The sequence below is a fragment of the Protopterus annectens genome, chromosome 2.part2 (genome assembly GCF_019279795.1).
Source record: "Protopterus annectens isolate FY-2018-M chromosome 2.part2, PAN1.0, whole genome shotgun sequence".
Classification (NCBI taxonomy): Eukaryota; Metazoa; Chordata; order Ceratodontiformes; family Protopteridae; genus Protopterus; species Protopterus annectens.
Window position 1 is genome coordinate 603,979,932 of NC_056730.1, and position 18,362 is coordinate 603,998,293.

At 42.3% G+C, this 18,362-nt stretch overlaps 1 protein-coding gene across 1 annotated transcript in view; it reads right to left on the bottom strand.

Annotated features, from left to right (window-relative positions):
- Positions 1–17,950, bottom strand: part of LOC122795974 (dedicator of cytokinesis protein 2-like) — a 2,887,083-nt gene extending 2,869,133 nt beyond the window's left edge. The window contains exons 1-2 of the mRNA XM_044064456.1: positions 17,935–17,950; positions 17,756–17,839 (exon numbers count right to left, since the gene is read on the bottom strand). Coding sequence (XP_043920391.1) covers positions 17,756–17,839; positions 17,935–17,950 — 100 coding nt within the window. The remainder of the gene's footprint in view (positions 1–17,755; positions 17,840–17,934) is intronic.
- Between the last annotated feature and the right edge of the window lie 412 nt (positions 17,951–18,362).

An 18,362-nucleotide genomic window follows, 5' to 3' on the forward strand; every position in this document is an offset into this window, starting at 1 on the left:
CACAGCAAGCATGTCTACTCCATGGCATTGTATTACACATAACTCTGCATGCACTATGCATCCTGCAGTTTCTGCAGTAGTTGAAAATCTGCCTGCAGACCATGCAATAGGCTCACCATTTTTACTATGGTCTGTTTAGTGGCTGTCTATTCCTGCATCACTGATAATCACATCTGCTGATTGACATTAAATGTAGTATCCACATCAACGAAGGACCTGGAGTCATAGTGGTGATGGATACCTATACTTCTCTACCTTATGGTGCATGTTTGCACACTGGAGGTGGTGTGACTAATGGATGTTGTTAGATAAATATATTTAGATAATTATAATAGTGTATGTACACTTCTGCTTGTTAGAATACATATAGTAAAATATAGACATGTAAATGCATGTACATTTCTGTTTGTTAGCATATATGCACAAAAGGGTTAAACTTTTTTTAGTTAGAACTATGCATGGCTTGGCATCCTACTGTGTGTGTATAATACAATATGATTCTGTGCTTGGTACAAGCTTCAAGGAGAATTACAGATAAGAATCCCAGGAGCATGGAGGATTAGAAAAAGAAACAACTCCCTAACGGGAACGACCCCCTAAAAGTTTGTCACATAATTCTCCTTGAAACAGAACACAATGAACCATGACTTCAGGCAAATACCAAAGTACTCACTTTGAAAGTTCCCAACAGAATGCATTACATCAAGCAAATTCCAAAGACTGCTTTCATAAAAAATAGTATAAAAAAGAACAGTGACTGAATGGTGGGGTAGATCTGATTTTTGTTATATCGTGTAGTTTTTCCATCTCTTTCAACTTACTGGTTTAAAAGCCTATGTTTGCACTTGTTTCCCATCTTTCCTGTAACTAGGCTAGTCCAGATGCATATTTACTGTATCAAGGACTGCTTGTAAGCTTCTGAGCCCCCCAAGCCTTTCTGTGTTGGAGAGAAACCTTCTAGCTTATCAGTGGGAGTGGTAAGCACTAGGTAGCCCATCTAACACGAGTGGTTTCTGGCCCAGAAATTGTAGTGTATTGGCCGTTTGGGAAGTTTTTCCATCTATTTCAACCTTCTGGTTTAAAACCCCACATTTGTGCTTGTTTCCCACCTTTCCTGTAACTAGTCTAGTCCAGATACAGATTTGCTGTTTCCAGGACTGTTTGTAAGCTTCTGAGCCCCCCAAGCCTTTCTGTGTTGGAGGGAAGCATTCTAGCTTATCAGTGGGAGTGGTAAACACTAGGTAGCCTATCTACTACAAGATCCATTTAGCACTTGAATTTGCTTGTTCGTGCTCAGCACTTGTTCAGCACTTGTTGTTAGCACTAAATAAGTTACAAATTACTACAGCACTCAACCTTCCTCTTTACCTAGAGGAAAACAATTTTGTACTTACTTTCCTCACTTGCTTAGAGAAAAACAGCTCTTATACTCATTTTCCTCACTTGTCTAGAGGAAAGTAGATTTTTATTCAGACATGTCCAAGGGTCAGCTACCAGTGTTCTCTCCTGTCTATCTGATGAATCTGGGCATCTTGGGGCAATGTAGCAATTGCCTCATGTACACAGACAACCATCTTCTCCTACCACCCAACACCACAACCTGTGAGAGATGCACTTATCTAGCCAAACTGGAGGTAAAGCTCTCTCCAACCAAGACTGAACTTGACAGTCAAGAGGAGAACGTAAACACTTGCACCACACCACACTTATCACATAGTCCCACTAAACCTACACCACCAAAATCCACACATAGAAACACAAAAACATTCACAGCGGCTCTTAATAATAATCTTCTCAAGCAACAGAGATCTCCAAAGCAGAAACAAAAGCAACCTCCACACCCCAACACAACCCAAATGACACATAGCCCACACACTTACTGTTGCAAAAAGAGAGTAAAATCCCATGAGTGGAGGAGCTCCCTGGTCAGCCTCAGTAAGAAGCTGAGATCCCTTATAAGATCCTCCAATGCTAGCTATGAAAACAAAATCACCACTAATTCTAAGGGCAACCACAAAGCATTCTATAGCTATGTCAAGAATCTCAATGGCAACACCCAGATCTGCTCTGCGTTACAGCACAACGGCATGAAAATTACAGAACCAACTAATATTGCCAACATCTTGGCAGATACGTTCAGTGCTAACTTTATCCCCCTCAGGAAGAATGCAGCGTCCCTGTAATCACATCTATGCAAGTAAAAGCTGCACTCCCTAAAACCAAAGACACAGCATCCATGGAACCAGACAACATCCCAAGCTGTGTTTTACATGAACTTCAGAATGAACTGGCTCCCCACCTAAGCACCATGTTCAGTCATAGTCTGACATCAGGCTTTGTGCCCACTGAATGGCACACAGCAACAGTTATCCTACTCCACAAAGGAGGAGCCACCACTGATCCTGAAAACTATCACCCTATTAGCCTGATGAGTCTGGTCTGCAAGGCCACGAAATGTATCATCATGGATTTCATAAACCAAGACATTGGTAACCTTCAAACTCAGGACCTCACCCAGTTTGGGGTCTGTGAAAGGCAGATCATGCCTTCTGAACCTGATCGACTTCTTTGAGGCAGTCACCAAAGTCATAGACGAAGGTAAGGTGGTTCACACAGCCTATCTTGACCTCGCCAAGGCTTTCAACACCATCCCCCATTCTGGAATTGTAGCTAAACTCACTAAACCAGGTATAAATCCCTACATCACAAGATGGGTTGCCAAATGGCTCACTGACAGAACCCACACTGTAAAAGTTGCAGACTCCAAATTTGCCTTCAAACCAGTGACAAGTGGAGTACCACATAATTCATTCCTGGGGCATCTCCTGTTTGTTATCTACTTCTCTGAAGTACAGGCTAACATAGAAGGCCTCTGGCTAATGAAGTTCGCAGATGACTGCAAACTAGGAGCCATAGTCGAGTCCCCAAATGATGTGACCTTTTTACAGAAGGGCCTCACTGAGACAGATGCCTGGTGTCAGATGCATGGCCTCAAGCTCAATGCCAAAAATTGCATTGTCATCCCCTTTGGTAAAAACTGTACCCATGAACTACCACATAAACGGCAGTCTACTTAATGCTAAATGTGTGATAAGAGACCTTGGGACCCAGGTGGATAGTAGTCTCTTCTTTGATAATCACATCACCAGAGTAGTCAGGAAATCCTTCTATGTGTCACACCTCATCACAAAAGGGTTCTCATCCAGGAAAAAAAGAGGTAATTGTTCCCCTCTACTCGGCACTCATTAGACCCATTATAGAGTACAATGCCCCTTTTGGAATGTACCTCACAAGACATCTGCAGCAGCTGGAAAGGCCACAGAAGTACCTTACAAAGAGGATTACTGGCCTCAAACAGATGCCCTACACTGACCATCTCAAAATATTCCAGCTTTACTCTGTAGCATATCGCCTACTCCGAGGAGATCTCTGCCTAACATATAAAGCTATGTTAGACCCAGAGCTCTTGGACATGCTACACCTAAATAAATCCCAATCCTCTGAGCTACATGGTCTAGAGACCTAAACCTTGTCACCACAATAAACAGGACATGCTGGAGGGATAGAGTCCTGTCTCAGAGACTTCCTGTACTCTGGAACAAGCTACCCATCTATGTCAAGCAAAGTTCCTCATTAGCACTCTTCAAGAAAAATCTTGATGAGTGGATGGGAAATAGGAAATACACCCACTCTGCTCAACAGGGGCACAGGAAATTAACTTTCTTGGGTGGCGTAAGCCAGGAAACCTTGTTGACTAAGCTTACTTAGGCCCTTGGGCCAATAGCCTAGTACCCACCTATGAACCTATGAACCTATGTAGGAACACATTTGTTCTGAGATAAATGGAGAATGAAAAGCTATAATCTATACTCATCATGAAGTAAACCTTACACATTGAAGCTGTAAACTGCTACAGAATAGTATGTGTCATCTGTTACATAGACAATTTATTTTATTAGTAACTGTGAATGAGTTAATACAGTACTGAAAAAGTTATAGTCTGCAAAGTTCAGTGCATTAATCAGACTTTGGTTCCAGCAGCAGTAAGCAGCAGCAGCAGTAGCATCTCAGCATAATTTTAAATAACTTTCAGATGTCATCCATGATGATTACTCTTATATAGCCATGGTTGGGCTCACACTAACAGGAAATTGAGTGCTGAATACAGATGATACTAAGGTTAGGCCTGCACACTATCATCACATCATATGCTAGGGGAATGTGTGCATACCTGCATGTTACTGTTGCTGACAGTACAACAATACCATCACTGTCAGGGACAGGTGACCTACTGATCTCAAGCGTGTACTGACCTGTTGTACAGGACTCTCCACCAGTGAAACTTGCAAAAGCATAAAGTTAACATGCTTGTGGCCATGTAGGAAGATAAGTTACACTACCCCAGACCAGTGACATCCACACTGGAAAGAACCACTTATGTGAAGAGCATAAGGGACATATACATATGCTGTGGTATAGGCTGATACACTTGCAAATTCAACATGTCTGGAGAACAGGTATGTAAAGGTGCTGTGATAAATAACCCTTTCACATGTGTGGCTCATGTACAACTGGAAATGTACTTGCTATTATTAATTTTGTACATCCTGTACAGACACTCAGGCAGTTGTCACCAGCTCAGTTCCAACATCCAAGCCACCACCAGGTATGAGGGTTGGCTCACCTGCCTTGGACAAGCGTGACATGAACTCTTCCACCACATGTGAGCTGCTTCTGTGTTAGTGGTTTTCCTCCTGCAGTGGACCTGTCCCTGTTGAAGCCTTCTGCCTTGGTCTTGGCATAAAGTTGGACAATAACCTGTTATACTGTGGCTAAGTTATCTCATCCAGCCTACAGTTTCCTATCTTTTCCTGTTGGTATCATGCACCACGTTTGTTTGGTATATAGCTGATGTAAATTACCACTTGTCATATCTTTTTAACTATGCCAGTATATTATTCCAAACTCTTTTTCCCCTGCATTTCTATTGCCAACTTACTCATAAAACAGTCTCCCTCAGTGTGGTGGCCATGCTTATTATTGTACTGCAATGGATCTAATAGTGTGGTGATACTGATAATGAGCTAACAGCTTCATTATCTCTGAATTGCTGTAATAATTCATTGCTCCATCACTACAAGACAGTCCTAAGACACCCGTCTCTGCCCATTCCCAGGCTAGTAGGTCATGTGAACACCATGCTGGTGCACAGACACTGGGGGCAAGGGTGAAGAGTGAGCAGCATATTACTGGGATTTACTACAATTTTGCAGGAAGAAGTGTCATGACAATAAGCCCATAGCTGCAGTATGTAGAGGAAGAGGGTAGAGTGACACATCACAACAGGGGGGGCAGAAAGTGGGCAACTTGGAGAACTGGAGCAGAATACATATAGGGAGATTCACAGTCAGCCATGTACACACATTGACTGACATGTTTAACCCACAGGTGTATATGATTTGTCTTTGGTCCGTGTGAGAGTCAACCACTGGAAAGGTTCACTATCTAGGCGACTTGGGTGTTACTGCAGGCACTCTGCTGATGTAACACACAAATCCTTGTCAAAGGTAAAGTAGACAATTATTTTGGGGAGCAGATGTGACAGGCAGTGGTAGTACAGGACATAAATAATGTAGGATCACCATAATAGGTGTCTACGTTAGGTTCAGTGAAGGGTAACCAATATGATATTGCATGTCAAGAACAAGGCACAAAACATTGCAAAGGGCATGTCCTTCACAGGAGGTGGACTATGAATCCAGAAGAAGCTCAGAGAAATTGAAGAGTTCTTTGTGCCTCTGCCTGTGGAATAGGATTAGACTCTCATACCCTATGGTGACCAGGATGTGGGAGCTGGGATAGTGATGACTGCACAAGTTTGTTTTGCATGCACCATTATTAGTATTAGCCATGACAGTGCTATGTAGTGCAGTGCAATGTAAATCAGGCAGGACATATTTAGCAAGAGGCATCTGCATATCTGAGCTATAGTTACCACTGGTCTTCAGCTGAAACAACAAGGTATACAGCTATCTATAAGGTATTCAGAGTGTCTATCATATATTAGTATGCCTGCTGTTTGGGGGGGGGTGTTTCATGTGATACAATGCTTCCCCAAGCATGTTGTTTTTCATTTTTCACAGGTTTTTCTGGTGGATGGTCCAGTGCATTGGAACAGCATATGGATAATGTCAGCAGGACATGTGCAGCTGATGGTGATGGTAATGTCTGCACTGCACAGTCTAATGACACAGTGCTACTATCAGAGGCACTGACGCCAGAGGACTCAAACACCTCTCACATATTCTCAGCAATGTTTGGCAGTCATTGTGTGTTTGTGATCCACAACCATGCTATACATGAGTCCCTAGCAAAGACAGCATGTGTGAGCTGCACTGCCTCTGACATATGCATACACTCTACAGGGCAGAGGTGTGGTGGTCTGTGGTAACTGCATAACTCCAGGTGTTTCCCTAATCTCTGTGTCACACATAGTATTATTCAGTGCATGTAAAGAACAGTGATAGAGGAACAGATAGTTGCTACCCACACCAATATAGAGATGGCAAGTGTGCTTTCTGGACTGTGAAATGAAGTAAAACACATACATAGCCTTCAGGTTGACACTGAGTACCTTCTCGGTAACAGTGAGTACAGGGACAGACAGCTGATGACACTATTCAAGTCACTAGTGGCTAACATGGCATCCAGCTGTGTGTCCATATAGCAGGTAATAAATACCCTCCAGTCTGTCTTTGCTACTTCTGTTTCCATGACTATGGAATAATCTATATGTGAGGTGTTCAACCAAAGGCTGGGCACACCCAGATGTCAGTTGTGTCCACACATGCCACTATGTCTAGCCATTGCTGTTCTCACATACATGGCCAATGATGGTTCTCAGGATTCATTCCTGGGACATCTCTCCAGGCTTCATGCTGTCACTCCTGTAGTTGTACACCATTGCTATCCACTGTCAGCAGCTGAAGCATCATTTCTTCACATGGCCATTGTCATAATCATGGCCGCCATGCATCCAATAACTACCATCATGTGGCACCTCATTAGGGTGTGCATACATGCTCACATAGTTCTGTACTGCCACTGCTATGGGCTACTTGAAGTCTGGAAACCAGAGGCTGGTACAGTACATATTACAACACTTGTAACAGGGCAGTATCACCCCACCTGTGGAGGATATGGACCTGTCTCTCCGTAATCTGATACGAGACTACATGGCTACCACATCCACCTTCCATGACCCTGGTCCATATGTTAGCATAGCCATCACCTGTCACTGGGTTCCACCCAACTTGTGCAGTATTAATGTCTGTATTCTGCCCAACTCAGCCTGAATAGTTAATGCAATATCTGGTTTAAAGAGTGTCCAGTCCCAGCACTATATTTCATAGCCTGGATTAGATAATGGATGCATCATTTTATTCTTTGTTGTCTGCTTCATAGCTCATAGTTGTGCACCATATGCCAGTTCTTTCCCAGTGCTATGATGCATTGCCCCCCCATCTGCCTCACATAGGGTCCTACCACTGTGGGTTCCACCTTTCACTGGCTGCCTTCTTCCTAATCTGCTGCTCCAACAAGTATGGAGGCCAATGTAAGAATGGTTCTCTGCCGCTGAATCTGTTTCTATACAGCCTTATTGTGCAATATAGGGCACACTGGAAATATCTGTCTGCAGGGCTCAGTTGAATACTGTAGAATCCATTCAGCTGCATCTAGGCATTACATACATCCCTTAAATAGACAGAACACCTGCTCAACAATGTCGATGTCTGCACATGCACAGTATTATATTGCATCTCTGCTGTGGTCTGAGGGATGCAGATGGAGGGGTGGGTATCCATGGTTCATATTAAGCATGACTGTAATACATAACCACAATCCCATGCAACGCACACCAATGACACTACTATAACTGACCTACAATTTGATTGCATGGTAACTATATATAGTGGCTCTTTACCTACTTAGAAGTATTGCCATCAGGTAGACAGCCCTGTATGAAATGCTTTTACACGTCAGATATTAGCCATATATGAAAATCATGGGAAGTGGCTGGTAATGCACTGACACATTATAGATGATACAATGTGCTTTGAACAATGCCTGGCAGTTGAGGAGGTTGAAAATCTTACCCTTGATGTCTCTGACATCCAGAAGACTAGGTGAAGCCTTGATGGCAATGTGTTTGTGCAATCATTAACTCCTTGAGTCTCAGGGAAGTGATAATGCCATAGAATACCTGCACAATGGTGGTTCTGTCTTCTGCAGTCCTTGTGAACCAAATATACTACTCCATAAGCTGCAGTATGATATTGAGTGGTGCTGGGTCTGTGAACTGGCATCTACACAATTCCTAGCACATGCAATGGAGGTCAATAAAAGGTCAAAGTAGCTAGAATGGTTAAAGCTACGCATAGTGACTGCTGGAAGAGGCAGTCCATGTATTCCCCTTGATTGCACATGTGAGCAACAAAATATGACCACCCCTCCCCAGTGTGATGCCTCTATCCACTTGTAAGTAATCCACAGTTTGCTGGTCAGCCTAATAATGGTGGCATATTAGGTGCTTAAGGTATCATCTATATTAGCATGGTGGACTGTGGCTTTCCACATCTTGGACACTAGCTCTGATATTGACCACTGGCATGTGCTGCTTTGCTACAGCTGCTAATATCACATATATTATACCATCTTGTATATCAGCAGGTCCTGGTGTTTAGGACAGGTGATCACTGTGGCACTTTCTACCTACTTTATACATTTCTGACACACTCTGCCATCTTTGATGACATCATTTGTATTCTCATTGTCCAATTTCACATCTGGCGCCTCATTTTTGGCTCCCTATTGAAATGTATGCACTGAAAATGCCAATTGTCGACAAGCCAAAAACAAACAACTGAAAACACGTGAGAAGAGCAAATCTCAAAAATCACTTTTCTCGTTAAACTTCTTTTTGCAGGAGGGGCAAGCCTGCACCCCCACCCCCCCCGAACTTATATATATATATATATATATATATATATATATATATATATATATATATATATATATATATATATATATATATATATATCAACTCTAACATTACTATACCTTGGAGAAAAACATGTATTTAATACATTTCGGGACTCCCTCTAGCAGGTACTGACATTTCAAATGGTTGCCCTCATTTTCATATGATTATGTGGTCATTTGCATACCCTGAATACCATACTATTTTTCATCTAATGTGACCACACTGTTCATTTCTCCAAGTTGTCCCCTCCCAGCAGGTTGCCACTTGTCATGCTATTTTGATTAGTGCATTGTTTACTGTCTCTGAATATTGTCTTGGGCCCATATGTCCCAAACTCCAATTTTTGCTTCAGTCTATTACAAGTACCATTTTGCATTACTAATGTGTCTAGAAATGTAATAATAACTAGCAATAATTGTAATTCTTGTGGCATAGATGAAATGCACTGACATTTATTAATGCCGAAAATGTTTAGCTGAGTAATATGATGTATCTCATTATAGCCGAACGATGCCTCCAGGTGTTTCTGCAGTTGTATTCTACTGACACCCCTAGGTGTCAAATATTGTTTGTTCATATTTGTACTAATAATTCCAAAACTAAGCTACATAAAAAGTATTAAAATAGTTCTTGTTAAAGCTTACATAATGGCAAACACTACTTTCTCGATATTTGATTTCTGTCTAGTGCAGATAAAGAGATATTTGTTGTACATATATTTATTTATATTGTCATGAATGTCATGTTTTCTTTTTCTAAATATATCAACAATCAAGTAGTACAGAGACAACTTCTTAGATTCATATGAAAGCTCTCAGCTGGTTTAGCAGAATACTGTTAACAGTATCTGTGTAGCTTGAGTGGTTAGCGGAATACTGTAAGTTGTTTATAAAATACAGCAAACTTAAAAGTTACTGGGTTTACTGTGAATTATAAAATCCAGTTTAAGACCTAGAATCAAAATAATTTTGCCCATATTAAAATAGTTTGCCCGGAAGAGTTTTCCATTTACAGTTCTTTAGTAAACCCTATCATTGCAGAAATATGAATATTTGTTTGAAATGTGAGGTCGTGTTTTGACTTTATCAAAAACCTTAAGCTCTGCCCATTGGAAGTTACAGTCCAAATTTCAAGAGCTCCATTGGAGGAAATGAGGTATGATACAATGACTAGACATTAACATTAAAAACGAGCACGCTGAGTGGTCAGCACAACCAACGTGCCCATTGTAAATCGAGCATATACCAATGGAAAAAACTCCAGTCACCCTGACTTTCTTCTCTTAATATGTGCTACAGAAACTCTATTTTTCTTATTTAAAAAAATAACTTTCAAAACCGGAGACATCAAAAGAATGAGATAGATGGAACAGAGAAAAATACAAGTATAATCAGGTGGAGTATGCAAAACTAGAGAACTGTACCTGATTATCCCTATATATTCTCTATTCCGCTCTCCCATACGCTGAAAGTCTGCAGATTTAATTTTATTTTAATTAAAAAAAACAGTGGAGCTCTTCCTTTCCCCATTGCTTCCTTAACACAGCACTGATGTACTGTGTAATCATGGGAATGTAAGTCCCATACGCATGCACAGTACGTCAAGAAAACCCCAGGATACTGGGGATAAATGTGGAGGAGCAGCATGGCACCATTATACAAGGACATTATTTAAGAAAATTAAGTAACTTTTTTCTTAAATAATGTCATTGTATAATAACAATCTCACATGGCTTTGTGTGGGTAATGCTTATTTACCCATGGTTGGCTTTGTTTAGTCACTCGGGCAACCACACCAACCATGGGAAAATCAGCATTACCCACACCCAGCTGTGTGTTATTGCTATATTATGCAATGGTATTATTTAAAAAAAGAAGACTGTTACCTTTTAGAATAATGCTTTATGATGGAATTTAATTTTTCTATGTTTAATGGTGCAAATATCCAGAAATGGCTTATAGATTTAGTACCTATATGTATGCTTCTGTACATAAGAATACTTCCACAGGACAGACTTGAATTTCTGTCACTTTCTTTGTTAAATTATTATTTTTTAATTTTGTACACCAATTTTTATTCATATTATCAGATGGGTATATTTAGATTAAAGATTAATGAAAAGTGATTGTTTTATGGTCATTTAAAGGTGAGTTGTCTTGAATATATTTCTTAAAGAAAAGGGTATTGCTTTAGTTTCAACACTTATTGCGAACAGGAAAATAATGGGCATGCCTTTTCCTGTTTTGATAGCCAGGTTACTTCTAGTTCATAGGTTCATAGATAGGTACTAGGCTATCAGCCCAAGGGCCTAAGTAAGCCTTGCCAACAAGGTTCCCTGATTTATGCCACCCAACAAAGTTATTTTCCTGTGCCCCTGTCGAGCAGAGCCACAGACGTACTCCCCGGGGTGTATTTCCTATTTCCCATCCACTCAACAAGATTTTTCTTGAAGATTGCTAATGAGGAACTTTGCTTGACATAGATGGGTAGCTTGTTCCAGAGTATGGGAAGTCTCTGGGACAGGAATGTATCCCTCCAGCATGTCCTGTTTATTGTGGTGATAAGGTTTAGGTCCCTAGAGCATGTAACTTGGAGGGATTGGGATTTCTTTAGGTGTAGCATGTCCAGCAGCTCTGGGTTTGACATAGCTTTATATGTTAAGCAGAGATCACCTCGGAGTAGGTGATACGTTACAGAGTAAAGCTGGAATTTTTTGAGACGGTCAGTGTAGGGCATCTGTTTGAGGCCAGTAATCCTCTTTGTGAGGTACTTCTGTGGCCTTTCCAGCTGCTGCAGATGTCTTGTGAGGTACATTCCATAAGGGGCATTGTACTCTGTAATGGGTCTAATGAGTGCCGAGTAGAGGGAAACAATGACTTATTTTTTCCAGGATGAGAACCCTATTGTGATGAGGTGTGTCACATAGAAGGACTTCCTGACTACTGTGGTGATGTGATTATCAAAGGAGAGACTACTGTCCACCTGGGTCCCAAGGTCTCTTATCACACATTTAGTGTTAAAAAGACTGCTGCCTATGTGGTAGTTCATGGGTATGGAGTTTTTACCAAAGGGGAAGACAATGCACTTTTTGGCATTGAGCTTGAGGCCATTCCTCTGACACCAGGCATCTGTCTCAGTGAGGCCCTTCTGTAGGATGTCCACATCATTTGGGGACTCGACTATGGCTCCTAGTTTGCAGTCATCTGTGAACTTTGTTAGCCAGAGGCCTTCTGTTTTAGCCTGTACTTCAGAGAAGTAGATACCAAACAGGAGAGGTCCCAGGACTGAACCCTGTGGTACTCCACTTGTCACTGGTTTGAAGTCAGATTTGGAGTTTAGAGCAGCCTATCTATCCCTGGAGGAGTGTTCCCAGCACAAGAATCTGGTAGTCTATTGGCCATTTTGGGCCAATTTCTAGCTCTTTCAAGTCCCCCTGTATAAAAGCCACTTTGGCACGGTTTTTGCGCTGTTACTACTCAGCCAAGCTCCTCGTGGTCCTGCAGAGTGGTGCTAGCAGCAGAGAGGGAAAAAGAGCAACTGCTTACCTGATAAAGTGTTTTTTCCTGCTATTACCTGTGCGACTGTCTGATCTAGCTGTAAAGCAAGTATTTCTGCTCATTTACCTGTTTTGAACTGTTTAAAGCTGTTTCTCCACCTGTACTTTTAAAGATTGTCATGTTTGTTGCATTTACCTGTTGAGGCTACACACCCACGTGAGCTAGCCTGTGTTACATATTTATTGCATTTTTCTGCTGTTTGCTTACAAAAAAAGAAAAAAAAAAAAAACTATCCTCGTTTCCCGCCTTTCCTGACCTAGAGTAGTCCAAATACAGGCTTTGCTTTATTCTGGACTTTTGGAAAGTTCCTGGGTTGCCCATTTCCTTTCTTGGATAAAAGGAGGCTTCTTTGTTCACCAATGGGAGTGGGGAGCTTAGAGCAGCCTATCTATCCCTGGAGGAGTGTTCCAGCACAAGAATCTGGTAGTCTATTGGCCATTTTGGGCCAATTTCTAGCTCTTTCAAGTCCCCCTGTATAAAACCCGCTTTAGCGCGGCTTTGCATGATTTTGTGCATAGCGCAGCATCTGGCAGCGCTGCTTAATTGGGTTTAAACCATTCTCTGCTCCACAAAGTCTGCTCTTCACTTTTTCCCTTAGAACTGCTCTAGCTCTCAAAATAAACACCCTATTCCTAATCTAAAGCCTGGCACTTGCTCGCTAAAGCAATTATATAAGTCAGCACTAAAAAAATAAAAGTACTACATCCTCACAAACTCTCCTTGAGTACCTTGTTCCCCATTGGCCCTTTTTTCAATTATAAAGGAGTTCCCTATACTATTCTAGCATGTCCAAACGTCAGTTGTCAATCTCCTCTCCAGTCCAGCTGGTGAATCTGGGAATCTTGAGGCAATTTTACAACTGCCTCATGTACACAGACAACCCTCTCCTCCTCCCAACAAGTTCCAACATATGTGAGAGATGCAACCATATAGATAAACTGGAGGCTAAGCTCTCTCAACTCAGTACTGGCATAACCAGTCAGGAGGAGAAGGTAACCACACACACTACAATTCCAATCTCACATAGACCTACCACAACAGCAAACCAAACACATAAATACACAAAAACATACTCAGAGGCTCTAAATAAAAATCTGCCCAAGCAGGAGAGACCTCCAAAGCAGACATCCAAGCAACCGCTACCTCAAAACAAAACACGTGCAACACATAGTTCACAAAGCCAGTGTGCCAAACAGTCACAGCCCTTAAGGCTAAACAACACACCTGATACACTTGTAATAGGTGATTCTATCGTCAGGCACACTGACGTCCCACTCACCAGGTTGAAGAAGGAGAAGGTCACAGTGAGCTGCCTGTCGGGCGCTAGGATCCGCCACATAACACAAGCACTCAGGTCACTCCAAGGCAAGTACAAATATGACTCAGTCATTGTCCATGCTGGTGTGAATGACCTGAGATGTACCTCCCTGGACTACATAAAAAGAGACATAGAGGAGCTCTCTGAGCATGTAGCCCAGGTCGGTATGACCCTGACCTTGAGTAGCATCCTACCCTCACCAAGAATGATGTCACAATATGAAGACAAGATGATCAATTTCAACAATTGGCTTAAGTATTGGTGTCATTCAAAGGGGATCCAATGCCTGTCAGCCTGGGATGACATGCTCGACATGCCACGTTGCTTCGCTAGGGACAGCTTGCACCTGTCACCCCTGGGCTTTCGGATATTGGCAAAGGCTCTTGCCACCCCCATAGTGTCTTTTTTAGGCAAAGCTCAAAAGACAAACCCACCTCCATAGGTATCACAAGGGAAAAGAAACTAAGAGTAATGCTACTCAACGCCAGAAGTCTAAACCTCAAGATGCACGCACTCGAAACTCTCCTCAGCATGGAGCACATCGATATCTGTGCAGTAACAGATACCTGGTTCAAGGCTCCTGAGAGCACCTCAGCACTACCAGGCTATACCTCATACCATACTTTTCGGCCCCAAAACTTGGACCGAACCACAAAAGGAGGGGGAGTATCAATATTCCTCAAAGATACCCACACCTCCAGGTTGGTGGCACAGCACGCAGCATCGGAAACTATCCATGTGCAACTAACAGTGGGTAAAACTGCCTTCCAGTTTATAGCCTGCTACAGACCACCCTCCCAAACCCAGGAACCCCACTCAACCTTCCTGAGAACACTGGAAAATATGAAGGTCTCCCCAAACACCATTATATTGGGCGACTTCAACTACCCAAACATAGACTGGGAGCATAACTCTAGCTCCAACACCCTAGCCCAAAAGTTCCTTGAATTTATAAACTCAAATGCTATGGAACAACTTGTCAAAACTCCCACAAGAGGGGAAAATATACTGAACCTGATCATCACCAACATGGGGACTCTATGCTCCAGACCAGAAGTGTATCCCTCACTGGTAAGATCAGACCATAAATTAATCTCACTGGATATCCACATCCCAACCCCACCCCCTGCCCAGAAAACCACAGTGAAAAACTTCTCTAAAGCAAACTTCACACTCCTCAAAACCGAGGTGGAATCCTTCAAAGCTCCCGGGCCTGTGGAAAATACGGCCCAAACTGCAGAATCCTTTATAAATGCATTCTATGAACATCTTCAGGAATGCATGGATCATGCAATCCCAAATAAAACCAAGACCCAATCCCCCAAAGGCAGGCGTCCTGTCTGGTGGACCCCAGCCATAAACAAACTATACATTAGAAGGAGGAAGCTACTGCATGACAGAGCAAAATCCCTAAAAGGGAAGGCATCTCTGATCAGTATTAGCAAAAAACTACGGGCACTCATAAAATCATCTAAGACCAGCTTCAAGAGAAAAATTGCACAAGACACTAAAGATAATCACAAAGCTTTCCTTAGTTATGTTAGGAACCTGGGTGGAAACTCCCAGATATGCTCCAAAATAACAAAAAATACACTGAACCCACAGATATTGCCAACATCATGGCTGACAGGTTCAGTGCAAACTTCTCCTCCCCCTCCCCCCCAAAAGAGCAATTATCTATCCCAGCAGAGTGCTGCCCCCCTGACATCTCAGATGCTCAGGTGAGAGCCGCCCTCTCCAAAGCAAAAAACACAGCATCAATGGGACCAGACTGTGACCCGGGCTGCGTCCTACATGAACTCCAAGAAGAGCTGAACCCCAACATAAAGCTACTGTTCAGTCTCAGCCTTACTACAGGATATGTACCCAAAGAATGGCGTACAGCAACAGTGGTCCCTCTCCACAAAGGTGGTGCCTCAACGGATCCTGGAAACTATCACCTCATAAGCCCTGACTAGCTTGGTCTGCAAAGCTATGGAGAGGATCATCATGGAACTCATAAATAAAGATATTGGGGACCTACAGACACTGGATCCTACCCAGTTCAGCTTTGTTAAGGGCAGATCCTGCCTCTTAAACCTGGTTGATTTCTTTGAAACAGTCACCAAGGCCATTGATGAGGGGAAGGTGGTCCACACAGCCTACCTGGACCTCGCAAAAGCCTTCGATACAATACCCCACTCGGGCATCATAGATAAGCTATCCAGCTTAAATATAAACCCCTGTGTCACTAGATGGGTTGCAAACTGGCTCAAGGACAGAGCCCACATGGTCAGAATTGCTGGAGCCATGTCAGACTCCAAACCAGTTACAAGTGGCGTCCCACAAGGCTCAGTCCTGGCACTTCTCTTGTTCAGCATATATTTCTCAGAGGTACAGGCCAACACGGGAGGACTGTGGCTGACCAAGTTTACAGGTGAGTGCAAACTGGGCACCATAATCGACTCTCCAGCTGACACAAGCATCCTCCAAAAGGGTCTCATAGAAACAGATAACTGGTGCCAGAGCCATGGTCTCAAGCTAAACGCCAAAAAGTGTATAGTCATCCCCTTTGGCAAAAACAAAGTGCCTACAAATTACCACATAGGTGGTAATCCATTAAGTACGGAAGAAGTAATTAGGGACCTGGGACCCAAGTTGATAGCAATCTCTCATTTGACAACCACGTAGCCAAAGTGGTTAGAAAAACTTCTATATAGCACACATAATCATGAAGGGATTCACATCTAGATCAAGGGAGGTCATTGTGCCTCTTTAATCATCCCTCATCAGGCCCATAATTGAATACAATGCCCCTTTCAGGATGTACCTTACCCAACACCTGCAGCAGCTGGAAAGACCCCAAAAGTACCTCACCAAGAGGATCAAAGGGCTCAAACAGATGCCATATGCTGCCCGGTTAAAGAAACTCCAGCTGTACTCGGTTGCATACTGCCTGCTTAGAGGCGATCTGTGCCTGACGTATAAAGCTATGTCCAACCCGGAATTAATGGACATGCTGCACCTCAGAAAATCCAAATCCCATCGAGCTACGCGCTCGAGGGACTTGAACCTCAGCACTGAAATAAATAGGACATGCTGGAGGGACAGATTCATAACCCAGAGGCTCCCTTCACTCTGGAATAGAATCCCAGTCCAAGTTAGGCAGAGTCCCTCACTGACTCTCTTCAAAAAAAATCTTGATGAGTGGATGGGAGATCGTAGGTTTACCCCAGGTATCACTTCTGTGTCACTGCTAAACAGAGGCACAGTATACTAACCTCGAAAAAGGGCATAGTAAAACATTTAAAATGGGTGGCGAAAGCCAAGCACACTCTGGCTAGGCTTACAAATGCCCTAGGGCAGATAGCCTAGTATGAACCTATGAACCTATATGCATACACACACACACACACACACACACACACACACACACACACACACACACACACACACTCACACACACACACACATGCATGCACACGAACAGTATATATATATATATATATATATATATATATATATATATATTTATATGTGTGTGTGTGTGTGTGTGTGTGTGTCTGTGTGTGTGTATGCATGTGCATTTGCAATACCATTATTTAATGTTTATCTCTCTTGCTTCCCAACTGACAAAAGTGATTTTGTATGCAGGAACTCCAGTCATTAGTGAGTTGAAGCTTGGGCAGTCGTTCAGGAGCTGAAGTTTCGTCCGCCAGTAGGTTAACAATCTAAATATGCATTTCCAGTACTTTCATATGTAAATCTGGATAATGAGTCAGTAAAGTCTCACTGCAATAATCATCAGCTCAACTTTATGTTTCTGGTACCTTCTGTTATATTGCATGCCAAGCTTACCTTCACTGATTTGTAGGATGTGGACAGTATCGCCAATATGTAGTGTGAGGTGGTGATCCTCTGTTCCAGTGAAATTCCAAATGGCTGAAAAATGAAAAAAAAAATAGATACCAAAAGTTTTAATATTCATTAGTCCAGCTGAATACCATTCTGCTATAAATACATTCTTTGGTACTTACGTATTATCGCAACCATATTTGTAAGCTGGTAGATATCGCTGCTTGAAAACATTTTTTTCTAATTTAAATGCAAGACTGAAATCAGCACGAAATTTCTGTCCAGTACAATGTTACATAGCTTTACTTCCGTTGCGATAATATGTAAGTACCGAAATCTTAAATAACACAGGTACAGTCAATGAAAAGAAGGTGCTAAGAACTATAAAGTACAGTAGAATTTCTGACCTGGTTTACAGTTGGGGGGGGGGCGGTCCTTGAAATGCATGCTTGCTGATATGCCAACCAGTATTATAAACAAAAAATGTTTCCGTGGTGTGAAGGCCAAACCTAATGTTAAAAAATATAATGTCCATTTTGAGCAAAACCAAAAATTAAGTGGTTAAGGTAAACTGTGCTTCCAAAATCCAGTCAAATAGCATACAAACACT